The following is a 24,330-nucleotide window of genomic DNA, read 5'->3' on the forward strand; positions in this document are numbered from 1 at the left end:
GGATACAGAAGAGGTGAACTAGAAGAGGTGAACTTTGAATGGGTCAGAGTAGTTGACCTGATAAAAATGCCTTCTAGAGACTTTGCACTAAGGTGATAAGAAAGCGGCACATGATGCTTGGGTCTGTAGTATCGTGTCATAGGTCCACGCACCACCCACTCCTCGCCTCTCACATTTGTGGCCCTTGGCCTCCGGTAACACCTCTAGAAGTGATTGGACCACCTCTCACACAGGTCGTGGCTATGCTGTCTCTTGGGGATTGTTTGCCCGTGCTATCCGACTGAAAAAACTCAGTGATCATGATCTGGGTGGATCCTATTTGAGCCCCTTGATTGTTGAAACACTGAAAGGAAAGAGTAGAGTTGACACAAATTCAGAATACTTGCTTATAGAATGAAGAAGAAAGAGGTCCTTAAGTAGGCACCTCATACAAGGTCACTGACATCACTGATGACCTCAAAGCTCCACAATCATCTCCTCAATCTGCTCCTAGATTCACTCAATCATCCTATGTGGCTCTCCACCACCTAACTGTGCTTGTGGGCACCTAACTGTGCCTCTAGCACTCACACATAGAAACATAAGGTGCGCCTGAGGCATACACCTTGAGATATCCCAACAAACCCCCCCTCAAGGAAATGCCTTAGGCTATGTCAAGGATACATCTAGTCTCATAGTTTCTCATGCCATCTCATGGTGGTCAAGGATTAATCTATGGCTAGGTTCTCATGCTAGCAAGGGTTCCCTTGGGTGTAAGGTAAACAAAATGGGATACAGAAAGACCTTCCAATGGTTATCTCCCTTGCATGTACATGCACACAATGTCTGCAAGAGGTACCATGGAACAAAACATACACATGGCCTACATCATAAGGTGACCAGAGGTGTTTACAAAACACACAAAACACAATAGTTTATTTTCATTCATTTTGGAGGACTATCCAGGCTGAGTACCTTGACATAAAAAGAGAGATCTGGAGCATACATAGAGATGATTTAAAATGCATAATCTTCATGGGATGCCTCATCTTGTGGAGGCAAAATATCCATGTCAAGGCAAGGTCTTACCACATGGGCAGTGTCTAGTGCCTTATAAGATGGTACTATGATAAAACAAGTGGGTCTGAAAGTCATATCCTTCATGAGAACAATTATCTTGTCATCTCCATAGTTGTGTAGAGAAGCATATCTTAGGTGTCTGACCTTCATCTTTTTCTTGTACTTGGAGTCAAATAAAAGTGCCATGAGAGTGTAGATCTCTATATTTGCTTCCTTTTTGGCAACCATTGTTTTGGCAATCTTCAATAAGGAAGTCAGGTTGGCATTTTCATTCTTTGTAGCATAACAAGACATTGCTTTATGTTTTGGCTTTTCACATATTTGGCATAAGCAAGCCATGAGAGGCTCTAACCCAAGTATTGGGTAGTGTCTTCTCTCTTACAGGTGAAAAGAACTGAAATACTTCCAAAGTATAGGCACTTGATGTAGCAAATAGTAGTGACTAGTTTTCAAACAATGATGCTACTTTTTGCATGCTTCATAGAAGTGGATGAAATAAACACTTTCCAATCACAACCAGGTCTAGCAAGTCAAAACAAAACTGAAGCAACACTTGTAGTGAAGTTATTGAAAACTTCAAAAGACCAGAAATGCTAGAGTAGCATTTTATGTAGCATCATTTTCAAAAGTATGTCAAAACTGTCAAAACTAGAGAGCTGAACTTGGAGGGCTCATATCACACTCTTCAAAGCAAAAGAAAGGGGGCTTTCTGAGGCAAAAGAAAGCTGGTATACCACAGTAGATCCTCTGGGAAGAAGAGGCGAAAATATGCGTCAGGTCGCCTTCACCTTCTTGAACAAAGTCGACTGGTTTTTCTCTGTTTTCTCCTTCAATATGCAGCCATTGCTGCTCAGATTTCAGCACAAGGTAGCTCTAGGTATGGAGAAGCTTGCCCTGAAAGGAATTAGACAAAGAAGGAGCAGGCGCAGAGAACTTGCAGCAGAGAACTTCGACGATTTTCCTGCAATGGCGACGAGCAGAGCGCATATTTCGTCAATTCCTTCCAGCCCGAAATTCGCCCCAACAAGAGGGATCTCCAGCAGAAAGGGCGTGGGAAATGGGTGAGAATCAGAGGAGAACAAGCTCAAGCAAATTTTTGGAAGAAGAGGGAGAGATGGTGAAGAAGAAGAAGAAGAAGATGATGATGATGTGGCAAAAATGGGCTCAAGGGGGATCAAATGGCTCTGATACCATGTTGAAACACTGAAAGGAAAGAGTAGAGTTGACACAAATTCAGAATACTTGCTTATAGAATGAAGAAGAAAGAGGTCCTTAAAGTAGGCACCTCATACAAGGTCACTGACATCACTGATGACCTCAAAGCTCCACAATCATCTCCTCAATCTGCTCCTAGATTCACTCAATCATCCTATGTGGCTCTCCACCACCTAACTGTGCTTGAGGGCACCTAACTGTGCCTCTAGCACTCACACATAGAAACATAAGGTGTGCCTGAGGCATACACCTTGAGATATCCCAACATTGATCTCATCTATGCCCTCCGAGCAGCTGGTCTTTGTGTCATACAGTCTCATGAATGAAGATCGTTAAACATCTCTAATCCAGGGGGACCAAGAGCCTGGAGAAGGGTTCCGAATCCATGTCTGACTCCCAGTTTTTCTCATGCTACATGTGCTTTTTCCTTGAGCACTTTGATCTTGGGACTTTTTTCATACTTGATAGAAGTCTCTTTCAAGTTCTATTCTTCATTAGTGTAGCATTTGAGCTGTCCTTTTGAAGGACATTACTGCCCTAGTCTTAGTGCACCAAATTTATGAAATTCAATCCTTGTTGTTCTTAACAGTGAAATTCAAAATCTCCCTCTTGGTAAGGTACAATTTTTAGCTTGTACTGAGCAGGGACGATTGATTGATTTGTGTATTTCTTTCTTTTGAGTGTTTGATTGCCTCCTGTACTCTGCCTGTGAGATTCAGTAATTGCACCTTGGGAGAGTTTCTATCACTCTGTGTTTGTAACCCTATATTCTGTTGCAACTTCTGCAAGCTTATGCCTGACATTTCCTTCTGTTACAATTAATAAAAGACACACGCTTGCATATTTGACCAGTATAGAAGGATCATGGATAGTAAGAATCCATTTGAAAATGCACGTGTGTATAAGAATCATTAAAGGTTAACATTAATTGTTAGACACACGGTTGCTGTGACCTGCAATTGGAACACTGTGCAGGGTGCTCTGACGGTAGAAAAGGAAAATCGAAAGAAATGGGTGGCAAATTTGACTAGGGAAAAACTTGCTTTATCAGAGCAGGTGAGGTGAGATCATATCACATTACATATATTTTTCTTTCCTGATTATGTCCTATTTTATCTTTTCTGCAAAGCTTGAAGTCACAGGTCGGATGTCCTGCAACCAAGGAGTTTCGCTTCATTTAAAGGACATAATATAATCACATTTAAGATGCCATGAACAGAGACCACAGAACCTTAGAATCACATCCAAGATTTCTGTCTGCCACTCGCTGATATGGTATGAAGCACTGCAGGAAATGTTGCTATTTGGATCCGATCTCCCATTGTTTTACACACACATGTAAATTCCGGCCTTGATTTTGGGTCTGTCTCCCTATTTCCTGCACAGGTTAGGATGGTCCATCACCCTTTGATGTTAGGATGGTCCATCACTCTTTGTAAATTTCCTGCACAGGTTAGGATGGTCCATCACTCTTTGATGTTAGGATGGTACATCACTCTTTGTAAATTTCCTGCACAGGTTAGGATGGTCCCTGACTCTTTGATGTTGGCTATCTTTTGAGTAAGAGTGGGGTCATGAGACAACGAATTCAGGGAAAATCAGTTTATATTGGGGCCTTGAGGTTTGCCTCAGCACAACATTTGTACATGCAGAAGAAATAATTTTAGAATGCACATTACCACTATTTGCACAAAACCCCTAGGTTTGTTGTGTCAAGAGTCATGCCCCTCTGGCTGAGGATCGTTATTCACACTACCTATGTTGAAGTATCTTCTAATAGGTGAATATGCAATTGGGAAAGTCCCATTTTTTGCTACTACATGTACCCTATATTAATTGAACTGCATTTGATCTTAGGTTCACAGTATACATAAATCATCCTGATTTCCCTGTCTATATGTTATATAGCCCATAAGCCCAAACATCATGGTAAGTTTGGTTGATTTTCCTTTATCTGTTTACTGTAGAAATTGATCCTTTAGGTCTTATATCATGATATCAAAAAACTTGCAAGCTAGGGAAAATCAAAATCGTGCACCTTAAAGTTTGAAATCTTTAAGGTTGGGCATAGTGTGAAGAGGGAGCCACCAAGGTCTGTGTGCAGTGAGTTTCAGATCATGCCGATCATGCCCTGATATCATATATACTGTTTCCTCAAAGTCTCAAGACCCAGATTCATTAGGAGATTTTTCAATTCATTTTAAATTCCTTCTTCAGGGATAAGAGTCTTTTTTCCAGAAAAAAGACTTGTATTAAGTTTAACCAAATACAACAAAACCATGAGTAACTTCTGTGATCAACAACACCCCAGAAGGTAGTTACACGATGAAATGGCAGTCTTAACCTGTTGTTTGTCTTGTGAGGAAAGTGAAATCTGAACTGTCTATGGCAGTCAAGGGAGTTGTCGATGGGGATGTCATAGTAGCTAGTCCCTGCTATGCGTGAGAGTTAATGGTTCAATCTTGTGACTATCATGGAGACATTATATTGTGTTTTTATAGGATGAGTTTGGGCATGTTCTTGCAGTCATCTATATATGTATTGCTCCGGCCCCCTAGTCTAGCTTCTCAGGGTCCTTGAAATGAGGAATCTTTCTCGGGTGTTCGTCTAGCAACCGGATGGGCTTACTCAACCAATTCTGCAACTCGGTGAGACTAGCTCGGACTTCTCAGCCCATTCGGACTATAGGGCTTGCAGTTGCTTTTATAATGCATCATGCTCTCGGACAAACTTTAGCATATTGGGATTCAAGCTCAGATTGAAGCCATTTAATCCTTAATTTTTGGGATTTGCATCTCAGCAGCGTCGAAGCAGACCCAAGTTCTGAGGTTTTAGGTGGGCTAAGAAGTCTGGGACTTGTGTCCTTAAATTTCTCTGAAGTCTGGACATACTAAAAGCACATGCATTGCCCTAGCAAGTTTAACTACACCATTAGCCCAAAAGCTTGCATTTGTTGATGGTTAGCTCCTTCTTGGAATACTCAAAGCAATTGAGGAGTTGGCAAAGGCCCTTCTTTGTGCTCAATGGCATGCTATTTGGGTCCATGATTGGCCAAGTTGGGGTTGCAGGTAGTGCCAATATCGTCCACCTCTTGCGGTTTTGTGGAATCGAAGAGACCAACTCTCACTGGCAAAACCACAGCTTCAAGGCATCTTTTGTCCGTGGGGCATGGCCATGGAGGCAGGACATCCCAAATCTCATGCCCCGTTCCATGAGGAAGGGCTATGAACGGGCAGCAACTAAAGGAGTTAGAAGAAATCAGAGAAGGTCTGAAGGATAGAACAAAGGTGGATGACCAGTCGTCCTTTGAGGCCCAGATTAGATTTGGTATTTGGTGCACAGAATGCAAGGGTTCTGGCCATGGTCACTGGTAGTAGTGTCCCTCCAAGCGTAAGGTACCTACTTCTACCTTATTTTGTACATTTTGTGAGATCCATGGACATGATGCCTCTGAGTGTAGGTACCTCAAAGGATTAAGGAAGCTTCTTAAAGAGTATTCTTCGGGGGAACATCTAGTTGTTGCAGTCAACAGGCACTGATAACTTCTAGCCCGGCACCCGTACCCCCTGCTCCTCCTCTTGGAAAAGCATCTGAGCCACCTTCTCCTCCTATCATTCCGCCTCCATTACTTCCTACTTCCCCTTTGCTTCAAGCTCCTGCACCCAATCCGGTTGGTGCCTCATATTTCTATCCTCAGCCTTATTATGCACCGTACCAAGCACCTATGTTAGGAGGTGGATATGGACCCCCTTATCAATGTGGTCGACGGGGTGGCTCCTCCTCCTTCTGTCCCTCCATTACCTTCTTCTTCAGCCTCTTCTCCCTTTCGGACCATCCCCTCAGCCAACCTCTCCACGCAGCCCTTCCATCCAAGCCCTCTCCTCGTCAGGTGGCTCCTTCATCGCACTCCCTCACTTCAGCCTCTCCATGTGAGCCCTTTCCTTGCCAGCCCCCCTTCCCTCCCTCCATGCTCACGCGCCCCCCCGGCTCCCTCATCGAACACTCCTCCTAGCTCCCTCATCGAGCCCCCTCTCGTGGCTCCCTCATTGCACCCCCCTCCTAGCTCCCTCCATGGCAGCCCCCCTCACTCATTCCTCGCTCCCTCTTTGGCTGCGCCCCTCTCCTTGGCTGCCCCCTCGCTCCCTCCTCGCTCGTTTCCTTGTGCCTCCTTCGGCACCTTGTCCCCTCCTTGGTGGCTCCTGTGGCGGCTGTTGTATTGGTGGCTCATGAACCAGCATGTTATCCTTGACATCAACACCCCCTCCTTGCTCCAATTCTTCACCGCACCCTTCTCCCTCCTTTGATCGAGGCTCTCTCCCGTGGGCTCACACCGTCTTTGCCTCTTCATAAGGAACCCCTCCTTGTTCTACTTCTCTCGACACACCCTCTTCTGCTAACACACCCTCCTTTGATGCGCTTTCCTCTGTTGAAATCTCTTCTACTCTGCCATCATTGTTTTTTATGTCATGCCTGTCCCTCGTCACAAGTACAAGCCCAGGTTGCCTAAAGCCACTCTCTTTGTGAGATTTCACTCCGCTAGGGCAGCCAAAGGCCCACCAACAATGGCGTCACCGGGCAAACAAACTAGCGATGAGTGCTAGGTCTATACCACAAGGCACTTTAACTCATCATCCATTGCTGAAAGCTTCTTTTCCAATTCAGCCATGCAGGAATCTGATTTGTCCTTGGCAAACAGTGAGGAAGTCAATGAGTTTTGCAATCGAGTAAACTCATGCTGTAATTTGGATACCTCTGTGGCATGCTGGTCTCGCAAAGTTGCCATATCTGCCTCCCACTCCTGTTTCTGAATTAGGTGGCGATCCTCTAGGGCGGCCCTCTCAATATTCCAAGCTATGTCGCGCTCATAGATGGCTGATTCTTGCTGTTTTTTCCAGCCCTCTTCCTACTGCCGAAGTCTCACCTCTCATGCTCGTTGTTGTTGTGTTGCTTGGGATTTTTCAAACTCCAGCTTCAAGTGTTGTTGCTGGGAGAGCAGTTTATGGGTATAGCCTGTTGAATTAAAGACTGCGGCACCCAGTTGGGTGAAGGTGTCATCCATGATGTGCTGTGCTAGATGTAGGGACCTCTTCAACCATGCGTATCTATCACTGAAATTCAGCCTGTCAGCCATATTTATGATATCCCCCAACTCCTTGAACATGGCGGGCATAGCGCGCTCTTCTACCTTTGCCAGACTTTCTGTTGGGGCCAGATGATCTAAGTCTACATAACCTTGCGGGGCGTTGGAGGTCTGCCGAGAACGCCGGTTCTCGGCTTGGGATTCCTGCAACGGAATGGTAAAAATCTGATTCACATCCTCCTCTTCCAAGCTTATAGGAGAGCGTTTTTTGTGTAGGACACATAGTAATCTCCTGTAGTCGCTATTTTGTTGCTCCACAAGAGATACATTGGAGAATGATGGACCCGAGGAAGTAGCTATGTAAGATGTCAACATGTCATTCTGATGAAGGGGTGGTCAATCAATGGATGTGGGCAATTTTCCTCCTTCAAATCCCTATCCCTTGGGTGTAGACGCCAGAGGATTGACCTCGGAGGGGCTCCTGCTCCTGCTGTGTTTACACTATGGAGGGTGTGGGGGGGCCTATCTATGAGAAATGTGAACTCCTGGAGAAGCATGAGAAATTCCTTGAGAAATCTCTCAGAGTCAGGTCCCAGAGTCAAGTTCAAATCCAACCCATGATGGGGTCCTGCGAGGCGTGCTGGCTCTTGGACGGTGGTGATGACTGCATCTGTGAAAGTAGTGGCAAGGCAAGAGGTTACTGCCATGGTCCATCTGTGAAGACCGGATGCCACTGGATGTAGACCTGATGTCAAGGAACCAAAGGAACTGGCTCGCAAAGATGAAGTATCCGAGGGGGTCATCGGTACAACACCCGTCGTCACTGGTACAAGACCCGTCGTCACTGGTTGATCATGGGGCAAACCCAATGTGACCATACCAACTGTATGTCCTAAGGTCACTGGTGAAGCATGCACAACGGCAAGTGATACAGATGCCACTGATACTGATGTCACTGCGGGTGGGGAACTTGAGACAAATGTCACTGCGGATGGGGAGCCTGAAACAAAGGGCATTGCTAATGGGGAACTGGAGACAAATGTCAATGCTGATGAGGTAACCAATGTTGGTGAGACCTGCTGTACATCACAGGGGGAGCTTGTATTTTTCCTTTTTCTTTTTCATTGGTTCTCCTCTTCATTTTCTATTCACCGGAACGGTGAATGATAGTGGCGGGGGGAACTGTTTCAACCACATGTCGTCAGGCGTTGACCACATGTCAATCATGTGTCGATACATGTCAACCACATGTCAACAACAGGTTCACCCAGGAGTACCCGGGGGAGAATCAATGTCTCCCTTGCCCGAGGGATAGGGTTAGAGGAAGGGCAGGAGGTGAAAGAAGTGATCGGAACTACTACAAAGGGATGAGGAGAGGAGGATAGCAGAGAGGAGGAGGGAGGGGGGATGGGTAGCGAGAGTGATTGCAGCAGGGAAAGTGGGCAGAAGGGGGAAAGTAGAAGCAAGCGGGGGCGGGGGGAGTAGGGCATGAGACCCACAATCCTGCCCACCAAGGCTCTATCCTGGAGTGCCTGAATTGCAATTTAACCTATTGCTTGTACTCTGGCGAAGGAAGAACCTTGACACCTATAGGAGTTGAGGGTGTTGCCATTTGAGCCCCTCTTGCCTCACCCATTGAGATTCTTTCTTCAAAAAGTACACGCTGCGCCACCAAAGGAAAGGCGGGAGAGGAAAAGGATGAAAAGGAGAGAAAAGAAAAAGGAAAAGAGCTCGTAGCTAAGGAGAAGAAGGCACACGCCTTCACACCCCTAGTCCTCCAGCTTAAAAACACTGTAAACTAGGCTCAAGGGAGCACTAGGCAGCTAAGGCTGCTCACCAAGTACAGGAGCAGCAAAAAAGGCGTTCCAAGATCCCGAAAAGGAGCTTGAATCCGCAAGCAAACTCCAGGCTAGTTTCAAGGAAATCAAGATCTTTTTGGACTAGTTGAGATGACAGGACCAGCCACCAAAGTCAAAGGCTGCTGCAAGCTAACGAACCCCAAGCTGTCTTGGACCAAGAGAGGGATAAAGGAGGCCAGAACACAGACAAGAAACCAGGAGAAACCACCCAGCTCAGGCTGGGAACTAGCAACTATCAGATCGTACCATTAGCCAACCGAACTTTGCAAGCTTCGAACCAAACTACTGTAACAGGCATAGAATGAGTGCAGCCCAGAAACACCAAAGAAGCCTGATGAAGGCACCTAGGTCTCAGCTGTAGAGCAGCTGCGAGAGGGATCCACACTGTTAGGAACTGGCACGGGATAGCCACGGCAACACGGGCTCCAATAGAACAGCCGTCTGAGGGCTCATGAGCTGGCCGCAGCAGGTCCAAATACAGAAACATGCAGATGAGCTCAGGAAGGTGACCAAGGGAAGGGAAGAAGAAGAAAAAACAGCAGGGAGGTGGGGCAGGAGGAGAAGGGGAGGAAGTGAAACTTAGGAAGGAGGGGGAGGGGGACGCAACGGCCAGGGAGAGCGGCTTGTCCTGCTTAGTAGTATATAATTTCCTTGTGCAAACTATTCTCGTGGATGGTCATGTATTTCTAGAGATCCGATATAACGTATGGACAAAAGGTGTGATCTAGAGGATTAAACGATAGTCTTGCTTATAGTAATTGATTTCCTTGTGCAATATATTTCTGCGTATGGTCATGGATTTCTAGAGGTTCTGTGCATGAAATCAATAAAAGGTGCTGCTTGAAGTTTTGTTTTGCTCCATGCAACTAAGAGTGACATGGGAAATCATACGTTTAAATTTTAGTATGGCTGGTTTAAAGAAAGTGGAAGTTGATCTCCATGAGGATGGCAGGTAAAACAGGCAAAAAATGCAGAGAGAACTGTGCCTGTATAATTCTGTTTTGCTCCATGCAACTAAGAGTAACATGGGAAATCATATGATTAAATTTTAGTATGGTTTGTTCAAAGAAAGTGGAAGTTTATCTCAATAAGGATGGCAGGTAAAACAGGCAAAAGATGCAGAGAGAACTGTGCTTGTATAATTCCGTTTTCCTCCTTTCAACTAAGAGTGGGAAATCATCTGGTTTTTTTTTATTGTGGTCTGTTTAAAGAACGTGGAAGTTCAGCTCAATAAGGATGGCAGGTGAAGCAAGCAAGAGATGCAGAGAGAACTATGCGTGTAAGCATTCGAGCATTAGAGGGCGAGATTGATCACTTGAAAAGGAGGTATAATAGAGACCACTTGAAGTTTCACATAACCAATGAATGGAAAAGTTGTGAGCATATGCATTTTTAATTATTCTATCGATAGTAGTCTTTTCTAATTCTTTAAATGATTGGAGCTGCCAAATCTTCCTTAGGAAGTGTTATGCTCTAGTCGAGATAGCATGACCTCGGATGGATCGGTGGGCATTTTCTCTTAGATGACCAACTTGTGTAATAGTTAATGTGCGTAATTAAATGGTCGAGAGAAGTAACTGCCAAGGTCCAAGGTGAGGGCGTAATGGCATTGACTAGATAGTTCTAATAGGGCTAGGGCCTAGGTGCATCTAAATGTGTAAATTGCCAAGGGGCAATTGTTTTTAAAGGAACTCCAAGAGAGGGGTGAAAAAGGATGCATCTAAGTAAGGGCCTAAAATGAAGACATGTGGCCAGGAACTATCTAGGGAATTGTGGGTCTCAGGGATAAGGATGAAGGTATTAACGAAATGAAAAATAATTAGAACGCATCAGGTCCCTGAGAGTTGGCTGGGAGGAAAAACCAGAAGCCATCGCCCGTGACAAATATCAGCGATATTAGAGAACTATGGCATGAGTAGCAACGAGTTAGGTGAAGGTCGATGACATTTGGTATCAGAGCACAGGGATCGACGGAAAAGAAGCGGCGTACGTTGATACCTATTTAATTTTGCGTTAATACGCAAAGCTCGCGAAACCTCGTCGTTCTCCGTTGATTATCTTCCCTTTCGGGCTTTCGATGCCTTCGCAACGGAGCATGTGGTCTGCGTCGCGTCGTTTCAATTCGCCTGCGCCGACGATGTAGATACGAATCTCGACCATGCAGAAAGTCTGGAAGGACACTCCACTATTTGAGGCTTGACGCAGCGACTGGTAACGGGGCTGAATCGTGATAATTACTTGCGACGTGGAGAGAATTACTAGATAGCAGAAACGACGACAAGTATGAAGAACGTTACGCAGGAAACCAGCCGCCACCTTCAATCCAACGCAAACTGATGATAACGAACAGCTGGTGGCGAGCCTTCAATCCAGAGCATACGTGACGGCAGATTTGAATCCAGGAAGCATTTTCTTTCGAAAAAAATTCTGAGTTGCAGTTAATTCGTTTTTACAACAGGGATTGTCGTTTATCTTTTCTGAGTATAAGCAAAAAGGGGAAATCCATCATTTGTGAAAAAAAAAAAAAAAAAAAAAAAAAAAAAAAAAAAACCTCCCTCTCAACAAATGGAAGCTGAAGGACAGAGTTCAAGGGTGAACCCTAGCGAGTCTAGAGTACAGTCAACACAACCAATATCACATCAGGCAGCACCTACATTGGTTGGTAGGATTTTAATATTAGAGGATGCTTTACAGCAGATTATGAACCAGCAACTTCAGGCGAATGCTGGTCAAAATGAGATTAGGGAGATGGTGCAAGCCTTGTCGGCTAGACCGTCTAGGATGGATAAGGGCAAAGCTCTAGCTGAGCCAGAGCCCAGTGTACATTCCTTAGAGCGCGCAAGGGTCAAAGTGCCTAATATCGCTAATTATAGACCGGAGAAGTACGCTGGTCGGATGACCGAGCGCAGCTCTGATGTGATCGAGGTTTGGTTGCACAAGTGGGAAGAAGCCTTCGCCATTTGTGAGATTAAATCCGATCTAAAGAAAATCCGCGAGGCCACACACCTGTTTATTGAGGCAGCGGATAGATGGTGGATAAAGCAACAGAAGGATCAAGTTGCTCCAACCACCTGGGAAGGGTTCAAAGCTGAATTCAAGAAACACTTTCTTCCACCTGATGAAGAATCCCGAGCTTGGGATGCTTATAGAAGTCTTCGTCAGAGGAGCTTGTCAGTGGCAGAGTACACTGACAAATTCAGGGAATGTGTTATGAAAATAACAGACCCTCTCCCTATGTCGGTTCAGTTAAAAGACTATATCTATGGACTGAACGACAAAATCAAAATGGAAGTTCGGGCTAAATATGTAACTACACTAGATGAATCTATAGCAGTAGCCCTGAACTATGAGGATGCCAGAGGTAGATCTGGTGGATTTGTGCAGGCAGGGACTCAGTATGAGCACCCGAGGAAAGGGGGATTTCAGAGGAAATGGGTTTCAAAGACAAGTGTCTCGCAGCCAAGTGGCCAAACCAAGCAGGTGAAGCCGGTTGAGGGACCAACAAAGACAAGTACCACCGTTGGGGTAAAAAGGAAAATAACTCCAATGGCAGCCCGGGCTTGGTCAAAGTCCTCGTTGACCCCTGAACAAAAAGAGAAAGCCAGGAAAGAAGGATTGTGCTTCGGCTGCCTTCAGCGACATCAGTGGAAGGATTGTCCACTGAATAAAGATCGTCGCATGGCTAGTATGATAATATCTGAATGCGACGTGGAAATGCAGGAGAGTCCCAATGCGGAACATATGCAGATGCAACTGGCGGGACCTTCTCAGAGGTTAGTACCTTGTTTGTTATGTGTATCTGTTGCTAAGTTAGTGACGAGTGCACCTGATAACATCCTATCTAAGCCCGCAGCAACGGGGTATACGGCCTTTAATGATACGGAGTTAATTAAAATGAAAGGGCAAGTGGCCAGTCATGATGTCATTGTGTTGTTTGACTCAGCGTCAACTCACAATGTGATTAACTCCAAGCTCGTGAAGAGGCTGAAACTAAAGACAAGTCCATCTGACTATGCGTACACCGTCAGGATGGCAGACGGAAGTTCAACTGAAGTATGGGACCAAAGGGTTACCCAGTTGGAGCTTCGGATTCAGGACTATACTGAGAAGCTTGATTTTGAAATGACCAAGCTTGCTCATGCGGATATAGCCCTGGGAATGGCGTGGCATTCTAGTAAGAATCCAGCCATTGATTGGAAAAAGCACGTATATCAATTCAAGATGAATGATGTGCTTTATGTCTTGCGAGGTGAAAAAGATATACCTCAGGGACCGTTGGTTTCCGTGATGGAAATCAGAAAGGCTCAAGTTGAGTTTTTATACCTTTGCAGCGCATCGGTAGAGTCGATTGATGATTCTTCGACTAGCACTGATGTTACGCAAAGTGGTGAGATGGCCAAGCTGGCTAATCTTATAACAGAGGAGTTCTCTGAATGCTTTAGGGATGAACTACCTTATGGGTTACCTCCAGAGCGGAAAGTTCAGCATAAGATTGAACTGATCCCGGGGGCAGAGCCTGTAAACAGACCTCCCTATAGAATGAGTTTTACTGAAGAAGCCGAGGTGCGTAGGCAACTGGAAGAATACCTCAAGTTGGGGCAGATTCAACCAAGTTTCTCACCATTTGCTTCGCCAGTGATATTAAAGAGGAAAAAGGATGATACGTTTCGCCTCTGTATAGATTACAGAGCATTGAATAATATCACTGTTAAGCACAGGTATCCGATGGCTCGGATTGATGATTTGCTAGATGCATTACATGGAGCCGTGATTTTCAGCAAGATAGATCTTAAGTGCGGCTATCATCAGATCCGGATTAGAGCCGAGGATGTGCATAAAACCGCTTTTAGAAGCAGGTTTGGTCATTATGAGTTTTTGGTAATGCCCTTCGGACTTACCAATGCTCCAGCGACCTTCGTCATGCTTATGAACGATTTACTACGTCCGTATATCGGAAAGTTCGTAGTACATTTTATTGACGATATCTTGATATTCAGTAAAAGTGTTATTGAGCATCGTGAACACTTAAGGATAGTGTTCAGTACTTTGAGGAAAGCCAGTCTTTACGTGAATAAAAAGAAAACTATACTGTGTATGATTAGGCTTGAGTATTTAGGGTTCATAATTACTCCACAGGGGGTAGAAATGGATCCGAAGAAAGTGGCTGCGATACTAACTTGGCCAATCCCTCAGAGTCTGACCGCGTTGCGATCATTCTTGGGATTTGTCCAGTTTTATAGAAGGCATATCAAAGGATATTCCGGAATAGTATCGCCATTGACTGATCTGACCTCAGATAAAGTACCTTTTGTTTGGGGACAGAATCAACAGGAAAGTTTTAACACCATAAAACAAGCTGTGGTCTCAGGACCGGTGTTAAAAATAGTTGATCCCCAGAAACCATTGTTCCTAGAAACCGATGCAAGTGGCATTGCGGTAGGAGCAGTTCTCCTTCAAGAGGGAAGGCCAGTAGCCTTTGAAAGCAAGAAGCTTTCTCCCTCTCAAAGGAATTGGCCAACTCATGAATTAGAGTTGTATGCTGTTATCCATGCTTTGAAGACATGGAGGCATTATCTGTATGGTTCAGAGTTTTATGTGGATGTAGATCATGATACTCTGAAACATTTTTGTAAGCAACCTGACTTGAGGGGCCGCCAAGCTAGGTGGGCAGAGCTCATGCAGGAGTTTAATTTAACGATTCGGTACCGAAGGGGAAAAGACAATAAGGTAGCTGATGCGTTATCTCGCATTATGCACAACCTGAGTTTCACGGTATTAGAGAGTGCTCTAATGACCGAGATCAGAGAAACTCAGAAGGTGGACGAGTTTGTCCAGAGCTTATGGCCTAAGGCTCATGTGTTAAAACCCGGGGAAAATGAAAAGGATGACCTGGCATCCAGAAAAGGCCAAACTTATGCAAGATATACCATAAGGGATGGTATGCTAGTTAGAAATGGCAAGGTTGTAGTACCTGGTCAGAATGATCTCAGGCAGAGAGTCATTCGACAATGCCATGATAGCCCGTGTGCGGGACATCCAGGTGTCGAGAAGACATATGATCTCGTGAAGCGAGATTTCTTTTGGCCAAAGATGAAAAAGCATATTCATGAATATGTGACACGGTGTTTCTCGTGTCAGGTAAGTAAGGCCGAGCGGGTGAAGCCACCCGGACTTTTACAGCCCTTGGAAATACCACTAAGTAAGTGGGAGAGCATTTCCATGGATTTTATTGTAGGGCTACCTGCAACACAAGGAGGGTATAATTCTATCCTTGTGGTGGTTGATCGTCTAACCAAGATGGCTCACTTCATTCCGACTAGAGAGTCTATTAGTGCCCCGCAAGTAGCGGATTTGTTTATTAGACATATATTTCGTCTGCATGGATTGCCTAGATCCATAGTGTCAGACCGAGATGTCAGATTTACCGGTCATTTCTGGACTGCGGTATTCGACACACTAAGGACTGAGTTGGGAATGAGTAGTGGGGATCATCCTGAGACGGATGGTCAGACGGAGAGAGTCAACCAGACTTTAGAGGATATGCTGAGAGCATATGTGTCATTGAGGCAACATACATGGGACAAGTGGTTGCCATTGTTGGAGTTTGCCTACAATGATCGAAAACATTCATCTACTGGGTTCAGTCCGTTTGAACTGAACTATGGTTATAGGCCAGCCAATCCGACTATAGTTGGAGTACCTCAGAAAGTGCCTAGTGCCGCGAACTTTGTAGTTCAGATGCGGGAGATGCTAGCACTTGCGAGAGCTAATATCCGTCAGGCTATGGATAGAGCCAAGGTGTATGCGGATGAAAATCGGTCTATAAGAGTATTTGAAGAAGGAGAAAAAGTTTTTCTCAGAATTCCTTCGCACTCGAAGTCGTTGACTTCAGGAGAGTGTGCTAAGTTATCACCTCGATACTGTGGGCCGTGGTTAATTCTAAAGAGAATAGGCAGTGTAGCCTATAAATTAGAATTGCCACAGGGGTGTAAGGTGCACCCGGTTTTTCATGTTTCGCGTTTAAAGAAATTTTTGCATACAGGTGACTCACTAATCGAAGGTGTGGTTTTGTTTCAGGAGATAGAGGATATTGCAAGGCGCAAACCAACAAGAATCCTGGACCGAGGAACAATGCAAATACGAAATCGAAAAATACCCACGGTGTTGGTTGCATGGCATGGTCAGCCTCTATCGGAAGCTACTTGGGAATCCGTGTACCAGTTGCGGAGAGCATTCCCAGATTTCATCATCGAGGACGCTGATGCTTGAAGAGGGAAGGAATGTTATGCTCTAGTCGAGATAGCATGACCTCGGATGGATCGGTGGGCATTTTCTCTTAGATGACCAACTTGTGTAATAGTTAATGTGCGTAATTAAATGGTCGAGAGAAGTAACTGCCAAGGTCCAAGGTGAGGGCGTAATGGCATTGACTAGATAGTTCTAATAGGGCTAGGGCCTAGGTGCATCTAAATGTGTAAATTGCCAAGGGGCAATTGTTTTTAAAGGAACTCCAAGAGAGGGGTGAAAAAGGATGCATCTAAGTAAGGGCCTAAAATGAAGACATGTGGCCAGGAACTATCTAGGGAATTGTGGGTCTCAGGGATAAGGATGAAGGTATTAACGAAATGAAAAATAATTAGAACGCATCAGGTCCCTGAGAGTTGGCTGGGAGGAAAAACCAGAAGCCATCGCCCGTGACAAATATCAGCGATATTAGAGAACTATGGCATGAGTAGCAACGAGTTAGGTGAAGGTCGATGACAGGAAGTCGATTTGAACAAAGGGCATATGTATTTTTAAAGCTTCTCTCTTTTCTGATTTCTTTATATAAATTAGACTCACAAATTTTTCATAGGAAACAGATTCATTTTTTAGAAAACGTCACTATTAGTTCCAGCTGATCACTTAAAATCAAGGCATTATCACAATCCCAGAGATTACAAATGGCCTGATGATAATGATAGTTTTAGAAGAGCTGTATGACTTGGTACAAAGGGCATGCATGCTTGGCAACCACACTGGTGAAAAAATTCTATATTGGTGCATCGATTTCATTTCAATCGTCGTATTATGAGTCTATTTCAATGGAATGTATGTTCTCAAGAAAGAGCAAGACATCCACATCGTTTGATGCAAGAGTCAGCCATGTTTTCCTCAGTTGATGCTCTTTTGCTCCTCTAGGTTTCCATACTCGCCACTCTGTGCAATATTTGTTGGTCATATTTGTTGCCCTGCCTTTCTCCTTTCTTCTCTCGTTCTTGGATGATCCAAAGTCATATGCTTTTGGGATCCATGTATCTTAGAGTATATTGTATTGTTTCTTGCATGGAATCACTGAAAAGGATCCCTCAACAGAATTCGAACCAAATGCATCAAGAGACATCTCTCTATGTATCTTTACCACATGTTCTCAACACACACATGGCTCCCTACTATAGCCTAAAAGGTAGGTTTTACGTGTTTATACTTTTCGTCTAAGATCGAGCTAGAAGCATTCAACAATCCAAAGTTTCAGTCTGTTCTTTAAAACAACCATGTAACTTTTGGGATGTTATGTGGGGTAATTTTGAACTGTGGGTTGAACACCATAGAGGTGTTGCCCCTGGCCTAGGATCGCTAGTGGAAGAAGGTGATTTGCATGCCTAAACAATATAAGAAACAATAGGATAAGGCAAGACAACCCCAAAGGCCAATGTGGAATACTGTTGAAGGGTGTCCTGAAATACTCGCACAAAGGAATTGTGGCCAACCTGTGTTGCTCGTGGAAGGAAGTACATTTTGTGCCTTTAGAAAATGAGTAACAACATTAAGAAGACAAGACACCACCAAAGGGAGAACATGCAAATAGTTCACTCTCATAGATTGTTAAACTTGAGAAATAACAAATGATGCAGACACCCAATAGAAATAGACAAGACGTCCAGTGGGGAAGACAGAAATTCAACGAGCTCTGCATATAATGGCATCACGTAGCCAATGATCCAACAATGGCAGCGAACTCATAACTACAGACTGATCCTCTCGTCTACTTTATCTCATCCATGTACAGGCTAGAAAAGTTGAAGGAGCAATACTTACCTCTCCTTGAGAAAATAAGACAAAGCTGATTTGAACAGTGTGATTCATCTCTTCTACCATACCCTTCACTTTGCCAGTCCAGGGTTAAAACTGCAAAGTATGGGTTTGATACATCTTGACTCTCTAGAACAAGGACCCATGTGTTGCTTTCATCTAACTTCCTGAAATCTTTGACATTATAGACTTAGGACCTCATCCAAGAGGCTCAGCTATTATGGTGTTTGAAATCTAAACTTATGGTGGATGAACTACTCCACCTTGTGCTCTCATCTAGTTTTGGTCATTGTGGGGAAGAGCTTGCATGCACAAGTACAATAAGTTCCTACCTCATGCAAATGCGCCTTACCCCCCCCCCCCCCCCCCCCCGCACCCCCCCAAAAGAAAGAAAAGGGTACCTTCTATATCTTAACCTTGAAAACACAATACAAAGATCGATTATCCATGGGGCAAAGAGAAAAAATTAATTTGTTTCTCGGTGTTGAAGATAATTGGTTATTTGATCATTAGGTCCTAATGTTGGAAGTCAACGTCCCCACCTTTGAGCCACCATATGAGGAGATAGGGGGCAATATGACTGTGAGGGGGAAGGGATCGGGCAGGTTTGGAGCAGCAGCATGGGCTGCCTGAGGCACAGCAGCAGCAAGCAAAAAGACTGGCACGGCCTATATGGACCTGCCCAGGGGGGTCGGCCAGCAACCAGCCAGGCTGGTTGGATCAGTCTGTGGGAACCAACTAGCAGGTCGGCCAGATTAAAGGGGCAGCCAGCCCCTATATAAACCCTCCCTCTTCCCGCATTCACTCATCAACTACTGAAGCCTTTTTGGCAACGTGGAGAAGTAGTTTTCTGAGATCTACAGCAGCAGAGAGTTCTAACCTTTTATCCCAGCCCGTGGTGGTTGTTTTGTGCTCACCTCTGAGCTCGCGTCTTGCCCACTGTTTGGTGGAAGAATATATCTGAGTTGTCTCTCTATCTCTCTCTCTCTTTCATGTGCTTTCTATTCTCTATTATCTGAGTGAGGTGCATCATGAAGTGTGAAGGATAGGGCTGATGCATGTGAGGTTGAGTGATTTTAGCTCATGGTTTGGAGCCAACACTGCGGTGCTTTCTTATGGGTGAAGGTGGGCGAATGCCAAAGAACTGAAGAAAGCTCTTATTTCAGCTCCTCCTGTGCTAGTAATATAGGATATTAATGGATAGTGAGAGTGTTTATGGAAAAAAACTACTTGCTGTAATTCATGGTATACGAATTTGAAAGCACTGTCTTCTTGGAGTTGATTCCTAATCCAGACTGATAATCAAAGTGTGCGCTATTTTGTTATGCTGCCTTTGGTAAGAAAAAGAACATGCGATGGGTGAACTTTCTTACTGCGTAATCTTCGGAATCAACCAAGGTGGTTAATATAATGACGATAAAGAAACCTTTAGACAAAGAGGCAATCATCATAGGGTATGCTCAGTCGGAGGGTCTCGACTTTGATGAGACATTTGCCCCGATAGCTCGGATGGTAACCATTTGGACTGTTATAGGCTTGGCTGCCCATCATGGATGGACGATATCCCTAATGGATGTAAAATCAGCATTCTTGAATGGGACCCTGGAGGAAGAGGTACATGTAGCAGCACCCCAGTTTCAGGTTCTAGGTTTACTTCCAAGGTATGCAAATTGAAGAAGGCATTGTACGAGCTGAAACAGGCCCCGAGAGCATGTACCAGTTGTTCAACAAGTTCATCTCGAAGATTGGGTTGGCTTGAAGTCCTTCAAATGCCAATCTTTCTCTTTCAGAGGGGGGAAATGAGGCTAGTATTGATCCTATAACGTGGATGATTTGATACTTCCAAGAGACCACACAAAGAAGATCTTTATTGTAAAGAAGCTTCTAATGGTGGAGTTTGAAATGACAGATTTAGGTTTTGATACTGTTGAGAAGGATAGTGGGGTCGCCTCTCGTTTTACCCGATTCCCCAGCCTCCCTCAGGTGTACCATCAACACCTTGCTACTATGGGAGCCTCTTTTGGAGTGGTCACAGAGACCTCCCTTCCTCCCTGGCTTGCTATCTTCCTCAGTGGAGGCAATTAGGTTCAATGGGGAGAGTTAGGGTCATTGTTTCTGACCCTAACATCACTGTTCCACTTTATGCTTCAGCGCCCAGCTGGTTATTTTTTTCGCCAAAGAATTGAGATTGTGGGCACAAAGGATTAGTGCATGATTTCTAGGACCTTTGGGCATTTTGCTAGAGATTGCCCAAGGAGGAAGAAAAGACCTTGGAACTCTTTTGGTGCGGTTTCTCCTTGTCCCACTCCCTCGACACCCACTGCTCGTCTTGCAACTTTGGTGCACCCTACTAGACCTTCATCAACAAAACTATCAACTCCTGCCACGCGTCTAGGACCCTCCTTGCATCCTCCACCTATTGTCCCCTGTTAGGTCATCTATAAGTAGAAGTAAGGCTGCCAAGGGGAGGGAAATCCACGGGGAAAAGAATTCCCACAACTTCGGAAGGAGATGCTCTATCGATAGGAAATCCAATAACAACATCCCCAAATGTGGAGGGCACAAACTTCTCCTCCACAATCTCCGCCATATCTGCCAGGATAGAAAAACAGTTCTTGTGAACCAAACCTGACACTGGAGCACCAAGACTCTCTGTACTCAAGGAAGGTGAAGGGGATGAAGCCCCCTTGCCTCTATCAATGGATGTATCCTAGAGAGTAGTAGAGAAAGGGGACTCCTCCAGAAAAGGGCCAAGAGTCTAAGTATTTGGATGAGAACCATCATTGGCCCTATCCACGACTGGAATGAGGATTGAGGAACTTGATGGCTCCTCCTGATCTGTAATTGATGGAATGGTAGCCTTAGTCGCAACTAAAACAAGAATGTCTTCTATTCAAATCAAAGAAGAGCCTAGGGCACGAGAGGTGTCCTTCTGAATTACAGATGGTGCAATGACAACCCTAACTCCTTTTGATTGGGGAACGTAAGGTTGGCTTCCTCAACCTTTATGCACTCAATAATAGAGGGGATTGTTTTCCTAATGTGGAAGGAGCTGCTCTCTTGGGACCCCATTGCAGATTCATGGGTTATTGGAGGAGACTTTAACATGGTTTAGTTGCCTGCATATAAGAAACGGGGTGGAGAGAGTGGCATTCACTCCTTGGAGAGAGCATCATGGGATGCCTTCCTTTTTCGATTCATTGGCAAAGATGCATGGTTTGATGATGCTTTTCACACTCAACCATAGCTACTGCTATTTTGGTGGTCGAATAGGAGAATGCAGATGCGTATCCATGCATGGATTGATAGATTCTATGTTGATGATTGGGCTGGTAGATCAGTATGCATTTCCACAGGTGTACACTTCTAATCACTTTCTCGTGCTATTGATGATTTCGGAGCCTCATTTGAGAGGACGCTTTGCTAGTCTCAGGATTCTATATGCCTTTTATGCAGAGGAGGACCTCACAGAGGCAGCCTTACAGATTTGTGTTTCTCACGTGCAGGGTGGAGTGTTGTCCCCTTCACAAGTGGTTGCAGCCCTCACTGGTATTAGTGACTTTTACCATTTGGTTGCTAGGACCAGAAGACGTGACATTCTCAGACGGGAGATTGGTATTCGCTAACAGTTGGCAACCATGTGGAGGGAGAGTAGAAACGGCCTACTGATGCTTGGATTCAAGAGTACCTTGCTACAACAAAGGCTCATTGGCAAATATTGCTAGATCACAGAGCAGAGTATGCCTTTCATGGATGCGAGTCATATTGGACTCAGATGGGAGGTAGAATCAATAAACACTTCTTCTCTACTTGTGGTCCTAGACATAGTAGGGAGAGTGTCTCGTAGCTTGTTGACTTAGACGGGATTTTGCACACAAATCTGGATGTCGTAGCTACAGATTATTATGCCTCCCTTCTTACAACAGCTCATGACACACAAACCAAAGATGATGCTAGATATGCTATGTGGTAGTGTAATTCTATTTTGGTGAAACTAGATATGTGGGTCTCACTTGATGCACCTTTCACCAACATAGAGTTTACGATTGAGCTTCTTGTGCTTCATAAGGGTAAGTGCTTGGGTTCGGATAGGCTTATCCCCTCCTCCTTTATTACTTTTTTGGGATAGGTGATTGGGGATCACATTACCTCAGCCCTGCAGGGTGTTTTGGACTTTAGTGAGATGCCGGATACACTTATAGAAGGTCTCACTTATCTTATTCCAGAGGGGGTAGTAGAAATTTAGTGTGTCACTAGAGGCCTTACTCTTTTGGGTACTTTCTACAAAATACTGGCTAAAGCAATCAGCTTGCGGTTGCAACCTTTATTTCTAGATCTTATCCATGATACATAGACGGGTTTCGTGCATGGCAGAAGCACTTTCTAATTGGGCTAGGCAAAGCAGCCAGAGGCTCGCCATTCTATTATTGGATTTTTTAGAAAGCTTATGACATGGAAGATTAGGGCTTTCTGGAGGGCACCCTTATTGGCTTTGGATTCATAGATGCATGTATTGGAGGGGTTTCCTCATTATACAAATCAGTCCACAGCCAGGTGCTCATTGGCAAAGTCACGGGAGAGAGGTTTTAGATTTCAGATCGGTCTATCAGGAATGTCCTCTAGCTCCTTTTCTCTTTTGTATGTGGCAGAAGCTATGAGTATCTACATTAGATCTTAAGCTGATATCTTTGGGCTGAGACTTCCCCTCATATGGAAGAAGAACTTCTATATAGTGAGTTGGCAGATGATATTGTTGTTTTATGGATGCCACACCACAGATGCTCAATTCTTTTAGGACAGCCTTGGACTTATTTTGTACCGTTGTTACGGGGGCACACATCAATTTGCATAAATTAAATTGCTTTTGGATTAGTGATGAGGACACCCCAGATTGGGGGAATGATATTGGCTTCACTTGGATGCAGAGGGGTGTTCCAGTCAAGTATTTGGGATGCTAGGTCGGTATGGGTCTCTCTCCATTCCTATGTTGGAGAGCATAAGGAGAAAGCTCATTTTTTGGAGTTCATCCAAGCTTGACCTTGCCTCTAGAGAAGTGGTGGTTAACCAGGTTTTGTTGGCCATGGCTTGATTTTATATGCTCTTGCTGGTGCCGTTCCAAGGATTGTATCACTCAACTCAAGAGACCTATAAGGAACTTTTCATGGACTTGATGGCACAACAGATTTTATAGACACGTGGCTTGGGAGACCTTGATTCTGAGCCACACGGAAAGGGGGTCTAAACATCATAGGTCTAGATTTAAAGTGCTGCAAGATGGTGGTGAGGGGACTTATGTCTAGGGAAGAGTCTTGGAAAGACTTCTTTATTCGCAGCATGCAGTCTTGTATTCCTACTTTGGAAGGAGACTAGATGAAGAGTACAAGATAAATTTGTACTTCTGCCCACCTCAAGTCTCCTTCATCCCCTCTTATGGCTGCTATCTTGAAGGCTTGGACCAGCTTCAGGATTACCCTTCAGAGAGTTCCCCCTTCCTTTGGTAAAGAGATCGATAGGCAGCCAATCATGTGGAATGATAGCATACTTGTTGAGCATGGCAGACCACCTGGTACCTCTCACTACATGCAGTGGACTAGGTGGGAGAGGGGCCCTGCCTTTATTGTGTGATCTTGGAAATCTTTCAAAAATCTTCCAGAGGACCGTAAGGCTTAGTTAGTAAGATAGATTTCTACTTCCAGAGGACAATAAGGCTCAGTTAGTAAGATAAATTTTTACTTCAGCCCACCTCAAGTCTCCTTCCTCCCCTCTTATGGCTGCTATCCTGAAGGCTTGGGCCAGCTTTATGAGTACCCTTTAGAGCGTCCCCCTTTCTCTCATGAAGAGATCGATAGGCATCATGTCATGTGGAATGATAGCATACTTGAGCTAGTCGAGGCCCAACACGAATGAAACCGCGCCTGGGCCAAAGAGGTACACGATGAGCATGGCAGATCACTTGGTACCTCTCACTACATGCAGTGGACTAGGTGGGAGAGGGACCCTGCCTCTATTGTGGGATCATGGAAAGCTTTCAAAAAGATTCCAGAG

The 24,330-nt window shown here is 44.7% G+C and overlaps 1 protein-coding gene across 1 annotated transcript in view; it reads left to right on the forward strand.

Moving 5' to 3' along the window:
* The window catches only part of LOC147894395 (uncharacterized), a 123,460-nt gene that overhangs the window by 52,132 nt on the left and 46,998 nt on the right, over window positions 1-24,330 (forward strand). The window contains exons 8-9 of the mRNA XM_087385302.1: window positions 3,250-3,330; window positions 10,457-10,539. Coding sequence (XP_087241428.1) covers window positions 3,250-3,330; window positions 10,457-10,539 — 164 coding nt within the window. The remainder of the gene's footprint in view (window positions 1-3,249; window positions 3,331-10,456; window positions 10,540-24,330) is intronic.

Source organism: Dipteris shenzhenensis, chromosome 14, assembly GCF_047967505.1.
Source record: "Dipteris shenzhenensis isolate YYH24624 ecotype China chromosome 14, Dip_SZ_1.0, whole genome shotgun sequence".
In the NCBI taxonomy this organism is placed as follows: Eukaryota; Viridiplantae; Streptophyta; class Polypodiopsida; order Gleicheniales; family Dipteridaceae; genus Dipteris; species Dipteris shenzhenensis.